The sequence below is a fragment of the Crocodylus siamensis genome, chromosome 7 (genome assembly GCF_052110815.1).
Source record: "Crocodylus siamensis isolate JL-2025a chromosome 7, ASM5211081v1, whole genome shotgun sequence".
In the NCBI taxonomy this organism is placed as follows: domain Eukaryota; kingdom Metazoa; phylum Chordata; order Crocodylia; family Crocodylidae; genus Crocodylus; species Crocodylus siamensis.
In genome coordinates this window covers 79,946,585-79,954,228 of record NC_143401.1, presented here as the reverse complement: position 1 = coordinate 79,954,228, position 7,644 = coordinate 79,946,585, and the positions used below count along the sequence as shown (strand labels likewise).

The 7,644-nt window shown below is 42.3% G+C and overlaps 1 protein-coding gene across 1 annotated transcript in view; it reads left to right on the top strand.

The window, feature by feature from the left end:
• The first annotated feature begins 2,544 nt into the window (after positions 1 to 2,544).
• Positions 2,545 to 7,644, top strand: part of ABRAXAS2 (abraxas 2, BRISC complex subunit) — a 29,011-nt gene continuing 23,911 nt past the window's right edge. Inside the window, exons 1-3 of the mRNA XM_090057879.1 lie at positions 2,545 to 2,646; positions 4,582 to 4,672; positions 7,492 to 7,528. Coding sequence (XP_089914005.1) covers positions 2,575 to 2,646; positions 4,582 to 4,672; positions 7,492 to 7,528 — 200 coding nt within the window. The 5' untranslated portion in view covers positions 2,545 to 2,574. The remainder of the gene's footprint in view (positions 2,647 to 4,581; positions 4,673 to 7,491; positions 7,529 to 7,644) is intronic.

Below are 7,644 nucleotides of genomic sequence, written 5' to 3'. Positions count from 1 at the left end.
AGTATTTGAATGGTTGAACCCCTCTTTGTGCCCACTCTGACAGCTGGGATATGAGAGACCCTGTGCCTCTGAGGATTCCCTTGTGACCCGGGAATCCTGGTGCCGTGCCCCGTTGGGTTTCTCATTCCTTGCCTTTGCCTTTGTAAGCTAGAATCTGTGGAAGCCATACCCCACTGGATCGGGAACTGAGAATACCTATGTTGGGGCTCTATACATGCACGTGCACCTGAAAACAGGCATGCTTGCTGGAGAGTACAAGTTTGTGAGCACTGACTGGGGACACCCAGCAAGATGACTGAAGTAGTTCTTAGGTCTTAGAGCTATTATTTCAATCAGTATTTTTCTTTGTGAAGTAGCCTCATTAACCTAACAATACCTTGTTGAGATGAATGGGCCATTTCAGATCTCTCTCAGCTTCTCAGCCCTTCCTATATGCCAGGACAAGGTCATCTTTGCTCTGTTGCCCATTCCTGCCTCCCTTCATCTTATACAAGGCCTCCTTGCAGCCCCACCAGCTTCCCCATGATTCCTCCAAGCTTATAAGAAGCAAGGATTGTCAAGTAGGAAAACAGAGCTCAGTGTCAGAAATCTGAGGAAAAGCACCATGCTGGTGTGTGAGAGGAGGTCTGAAGTACTGGGCATGATGGCAGGAATGGTGGAGAATCAGACTATGAAGAGGGACTACATTGAAATGTCTGAAACCAGACAGTGAGAGTTAAGTGGGAAGTTAGGTGAGTCCAAGCAGCTGCAGACGAATATGAGATAAACCAGGGAGATGGAAAAAACCAGGGTGAAAAGGAGGGGATCAGAACAGTATGCTGGGAAATTTTAGACTAGAGTATTTTGGATCTGTCCCTGTTATCAAAGGACCAGTTATGAGTTTTTATACAGCCCCTATCACTGTCATGTCCAAAAGCTTTTGAGAGATTGTGTCTCCACAGTCTTTAATATACTTTCCCTCACAACATGCCTGTGAGGTAAAGGAGTGCTATCACCCCTGTTTTTACAGATTCCTTCTCACTAAATCACAGTAAAACTAAAACAACCGAATCCAAGTTTCTCAAATGTCTGGTCCAAACTACTGGACACATTTTCCTCCCCTGTCCCTACCATGTTTGATCTCCCTCCACTTCCAAAAATGTAATCAACCCCCTATGATTCCTTACATTGCTTCAGCATCCTGTGCTCAGTTTGCAGTCCCATACTGATGTCTGCCTCTTGATGAGGAGAATGGTTGAGGGAGGAGAAAGCAGGTGGTGGTAAATAGTAATGATGTCAAGACAGTGGCCAATGAAGAGAATAACATGCCACTAGTGCACCCTATGATATGCATTGCCAAGGAAACAGAGGCAATGGAGTGGGGACCTGGGAAGCTGGAATATGGGCTTGTTGAAAAATTATTTTTTTTAAAAAGGAAATTAAATGCCCCCAAAACGTTCACAAACCTCTGTTGCCCAAAGAGACCTAGTGGCTTCAAGAACGTGGAGAGGGCCCACATTTAAATATCTGAAACAGGAAAGTGAAGAGTTAAGATAATGCAAACATTCCAAACATTTTAAGCACATCTATTATTCCTGTTACTTTAAAATAAAAGGTACAGAAGCTGGGAGGACCACTTAAGAATTGCACACTGCAAATTTAGGTAAACACCTCAACTCCTCAACTACAAACCTACAGGGGAGGTACCACTGCCTAAATTAACATCAGTGCCTGCCAAGAAAACTAGGGAAACTACTGACAAAACACCCTTGTGAAAGCCGCATGCGAGGTTCCAGGAGTACCTCTGGCCTTCCTGAATGTTTCATTCCAGAAAACTCAAACCCACGTCCAATGCCTTCTCAAGTGTATTAGACTCCAGCCTGCAATGGTCATAAGCTACATTTCCCCTAGTGTTCTGTGCTGTCTGCGAAGGCAGAGACTTGGCAACTGTGTGTCATAGGCACATCAGTCATCTTTCAAAGAGGGCGGAATTAAGGTTCCCTTAGCTTATGTCTTAACTTTGTATTTCCTGGTTTTCAGTTGATTTTTGCTGAACTCTGCACTCTGCAAGGGCACTGGATACTTGCAAGCAGTCATATAACCCTGTTCATGATTTTTTGTGACACTGAATACTGATTGAAGAAGATATTGTAATCTCGGTGCCACCAAGTCCCATATCCCGAAGCACATAAGTTCTTGCGGCATCTACCCATCCCTGTAATGACTTGTTTGGACTAAGCAGCAGCCCTGTACACTGTGGACTTCATTCTGTGCAGATCAGGGAAGATGCCTGAAATGAGCACACTTTGGACTGTCTCTGCCCCAGCGCCTCTGGGGAAACATGTGGGGGCCCTGCGGGAAAACTGGTAGTTTCTCTTTAGCTGAGAAAAAAACGAGGTGGTGGGCTCTGGGGCACGATGCATCTCTCCACCCCCTTGGCAACCCTTGGCCGAGCGGAAGCCGGGCACTGGCAAGACTGCCCCCTGCAGCTGCGAACTACATTTCCCAGAGGCCCCCGCGCGGCGCCGGAAGCCGGGCGGGAGCGCAACGCAGGGGCTTGTGGGAGCGGCGGCCGCGGCGGCGGTGGTCTCCGTCATGGCGGCTTCCATCTCGGGATACACGTTCAGTTCCGTCTGCTACTGCAGCGCCAACAGCAGCGCGGACCACGTAGGTGCCCGGCCCGCGCCCCGGCCCGGCCCCTCTGCCCGCCGCCCGACCCGGCTCTTCTGCGGCCCCGTCTGCTGCTCCGCTTTCTGCTCCCGGAACTCTCTGGTCTCCTGCTCTGCTGTCTGCTCTTACTCTTTGCTCCTTGTCTGATCTCCCGCTCTGCTTCCTGCCCTTGCCCCGTTCTTCCTGTCTGATCTCCTGCTCCGCGTTCTGCTCTGAGCTCCCTCAGATCTCCCGCTCTGCTTTCTGCTTTGCTCCTTTGCTCCTTGTGTGATCTCCTGCTCTGCCTTATGCTCCTTGTCCTCTGTGTTCTGTTGCTCTGCTTTCTGCTCCTTATCCCTTCTGCTCGCTCTCTTTCTGATCTCCAGCTCTGCTTTCTGCCCTGCAGCCCCTCTGGTCTTACCCTCTGCTCTGTATCTGTTTTCCTGCTCTGCTTTTGGCCCTTGCCCTGTGCTCCCTGCCTGATCTCCTGCTCTGCTTTTTCCAGGGTCCCTCTGATCTCCTGCTCTGCTGTCTGCTCTTGTCCTGTGCTCCCTGTCTGATCTCCTGCTCTGTGTTCCACGATCCCTCTGGTCTGCTCTGCTTTCTGCCCCTACTCTTTGCTCCTTGTGTGATCTCCTGCTCTTCCTTCTGCCCTTCTCCTGTGCTCCTTGTCTGCTGTCTTGTTCTGCTTTCTGCTCTTGCCCTGTGCTCCCTGTCTGAGCTCCTGCTCTGCTTTCTGCTCCAGTGCTCCAGGGTCCCCCTGATCTCCCACTCTGCTTTCTGCTCCTATTCTTTGCTCTGTGTGTGATCTCCAGCTCTTCTTTCTACCCTTCCCCTGTGCTCCTTGTCTCTTCTCTTGCTCTGCTTTCTGCTCTTGCTCTATCCTTTCTGTCTAATTTCTTGCCCTGCTCTGTGTGGTGCTGTGCTGTCTGTCCCTCCCTGATCTTCCCCAGTCTGCATGCAGAGGCTGTCCCAGGCACTCATGCCACAGATTGGCCACCCTGGCCTACTTTGACCAGCACTTGTGCATCCTCATCCCAATCAAAAAAATGCCCCATCAGTAGGTGTCTGTGAGCAAGAAGTAGGGTTTCAAGAGGGATCTGTTTAGTTGTGGTACCAGCAATTGTGCTTTTCTACTGATTGCATTTTAGAAAGGAGGGGAGCATTATGGTTCTAGTGTCAACCAAGTGGAATTTGTCATAGTGAGTTTATAATGCCTGCAGAAATGTTACACCCATCTTATTTTGGGTTACACCCATTTTACTTTCTTTGAAAGAAATGTTACACCCATTTTATTTTCTTTATAATGAAGAAGGGTAATTTGGTGGAGTGGTTTAAGCCCTGATCATGCAAATGCTTGTGTGTATAGTTACGTTTATGAGTAGCCTCATTGTTTCTGGTAGGACTGTTCATGCCAGTAAAGTTAAGCATCTGTGTTGAACCAGGATCTTTGGTCAGTGTGGCATTCCCATAAAATATGGGATAGGTTTTAAATTAGAATGGTTAAAGCATATAAGCTAAGCATCATCTTCATCTTATACCTTGTAGTATCACTGTTTTCAGTGTTGGAAATCAAAGGTTACATACCATTGCAATCCAGATATTTATACCCTAGCATAAACCTGGCCCAAGCTTTTGATCCAGTAGCATATAATACAAATGTGCTTTATATTTAGAAATCAGCAGAATTCTATTGTTGAAACATTTCTGTTGATTAGTATATGACTCTTAGATATTCTGTTTCTGGATTTCTCAATTCCTACCTCAAGCAAGGATGGGTTTAAATCATTTTTGAGTTTCTCATTTAGAGGGACCATTCAGGACCTTGTTTACTCCCAGGTGCAAGTTCAGATGAGCTAAAGATTCTTCCAAAGTTGACTGTTTCCAGTGAATTTCTGTATAATAGTGGTTTATTTCTATTTTTATTCCGTGTCCTTTTTCTTTAAATTTTAGGAAGGATTTTTGCTGGGAGAGGTAAGACAAGAGGAGACATTTAGCATTAGTGATTCACAGATCAGCAACACTGAATTTCTTCAGATAATTGGTAAGTGATGCTAAACACAGACTCTGAGAAACTAAAAGATCAGTCACTCAGTTCAGTTTTCCTTTTTTAATGATTTTTTTTCCTTAAGAAAGGATTTTTGCTAGTTTTTCTGTAAGCCCAGACAGTTTTCCAAACTCCCAAGAATTGTAATTAAAATATGCTTAATCACATTCATGGTTGTACATACCTAACTGAAACATCAGGAAAAAAGTGTGGTCCTTGTGGGGCTGCATTTTTAACATACTGCTTTGTGATGTAAATATTACTTATCTTAACCATTCAGTAAGTTTTGTGAATTGGTTGCATTTTATAGCACAACATGACAAGCTTTGACCCTGTTTAAACGCATCTGTTGACTTGACTTTAGCAGTTAAAGGGACCTGGTAAAATTAAAATCACTATTTTAAATCATTATTTATATAACTAATATTATATTGTCATTAAGATTATAATGTAAAAAACAAACCTCTTTTAACAATGTCATCTTTTTTGTTTACTTTTGCTTTTCTCTGGACAATGACAAGACTAGTCATTGCAATAATGCTAGAGGAGAATCTTTGCAACCCATTTCACTCTGTAGTCAATGACACCTTTGGCCCAAATCTTGCAAATACTTAATCTCTTGTTTAACTTGACCACTGTATGTAGACACTTTGATTTCAGTGAGGCTATATATCATGATTATATGTGGGATATGTGTAAATGGAGGCTATATTTATTGACCTGTAGGAAAATTTCACAAAGCTATTTGTTTTGCTGACTGTACGAGAATAGCATGACCCGTATGGGATATTTTAAAGATCTGACTTGATTTTTGCTGCAGGGTTACTGTAGATATTTTAATTAATTAGTGAGAGATTGTAATAGGAGTGGTCAGTTTTTATAGCTGGCCAGGTTAAAAATAATAAAGGAGCACATAGCAAAAGGGCTAGATGTTCTCTTTTGTTGATATATGTATAGATGAAAGCAAAATGATTCACTTGTTTCAAATATTTCTGTTGGTTGTAGATTTTTTTTAAAAAGTAAATCTACCTTCAGCAATCCTGTAAATCAGATCTGTGCTGGCAGACCACCATGGACTTCAGTGGGGATCTGTGAACGTGTAAGGGTTGACCAACACAGTCTCTTTCAAAATGACTCTTATGTTTTAGTCAGTTTTAGAACTAAACAGTTCCCTTGAAATTACAGGTTCTGCTAACCACTTTAAAATAGTAATGGCAGCCATGTAATTAAGAATCTCAAGAGACAGGTATTTTTCTTTTTCCACTTGTATCTAGAACTAAGCCACAAGAATTAGTAGACTTGAAAAGGGCTTGTAAGTGTAGACTGCCTGTCCTTGAGCTAACTTAAGAAAAAATATTGACTTTCTCAGTACTTTGATAAGTATATTAGTGAGTGCATAGAGAAGATCTGCTGATTTTCTTCTACATATACATTTCCTTAAACAACTTTGAAAGTTGAATTCCACAAGCAGGGCCACACTGGTTTATTTTTTTTTAAATTGTACAACACCAGGTCTTTATAGTAAAATGAGAATGAGGGCTGGTGGTTCAGAACCCTGGCTGGTTTATTTCTGTTAGAAAGAATTATGTTTTATGTTGGAACAGTTTGATTTACTGGCTTTTAGTGAATCGTTTCTACAAGCCTCAGGAATGCCAGGCAATAAATCTGGAGCTGGCATAATTTCCTTTGTTTTGCAATTAAATAAAATGTTGTAACTTTCACAGCTGCATCATTAACAGTAATAGCCAACTGCAACTTAATTTCTAGAAATGCACACATACATTGATGTGCAGAGATTTCTTTGGCAGTGTCTGAAAGTGTTGGGAAACTAAAGTTTAGAGTTTTCTTTGGTATTGTGGTTTGATTCTGATTGAGCTGAAAGTGCAATTGTGAGCAGAGTCTGTGACTTTCAAAGCAGCAGGTGATGAGTCATTCTTCAGGGAGGATGATACCAAGCATTGTTTCTGCTCCGTGCTCTCTCTGGTAGAGAACAAAATATAATATCAGCTTAAATTCTACAGAACCTGGGGAACATCAGGGGAGAAGATTTGAAAGAATTGGTAGAGCAAGGTGCAAATAAATACAAACAGTAACTGGAAGGGAACATTGTGTAAGAACTGGTAGTTAGAAACAAATCTTGATTCCCTTTTAAAAAGGGAAAATATCTTCTGTGTAGGATTATTGATTACTTTCTCATGTATTTGCCCCAGTGTACTGACCCTTTATTACCTTTGTTGCTTATAGAGGGATCTTGGATTTTTTTCGAGTTTTTTTTTACTTTGGCTGAAAATAGAGAGCCAAGTGACTCTGGTGCTTAGGAGGTGGTACTTAGCCTCTGTTAACCTGTATTTCACATCACCCACTTTAATTTCTCGTAGCACATCTCACTACAGTGATTGCTTCCTATCTGTCAGTGCCCCTGTAAGTGTGTGCACAAACTTCTAGGAGAAAAGTTGCATGAAAAACAAATATGTGAGAATTCAGAAATATGTTGGGGGGAAAATGTATAACTTTGGAAAAATATTTTAAAATGTAATTATTAGGTTCAGTTTCAGCTAACAAACTAAGCCATTTTTATCCTGGAAGGTTAGAAAAAAATGTAGCTGTCAAAGGGTCACACTATCTCATCCTACAGGGGCAAGTTGCAGTGTCTTTGGGAGTAGTCCAGAGATGCAGAGCAACATACAGCACGAGAGAGATTATTTGCTTATTTGTTTCCTATTTGATATTTGGAAAAGATTGCATGAAATATACTGCCATAGTTTTACCTTTGTCTTTAACAGCTAGGACATATGTCTTCTTTTTTTTTATTGCAGAAATTCATAACCATGAACCTTGTTCAAAACTCTTTAGGTAAGCCATTTCTGTTGTTTTACTCTTGACTGCACAGTTCAGTAAACCCAACATACAAATATAAGTAGTGCATTGAAACATGTTAGTATTTCAAATGTCTCTGATAACATTTGCAA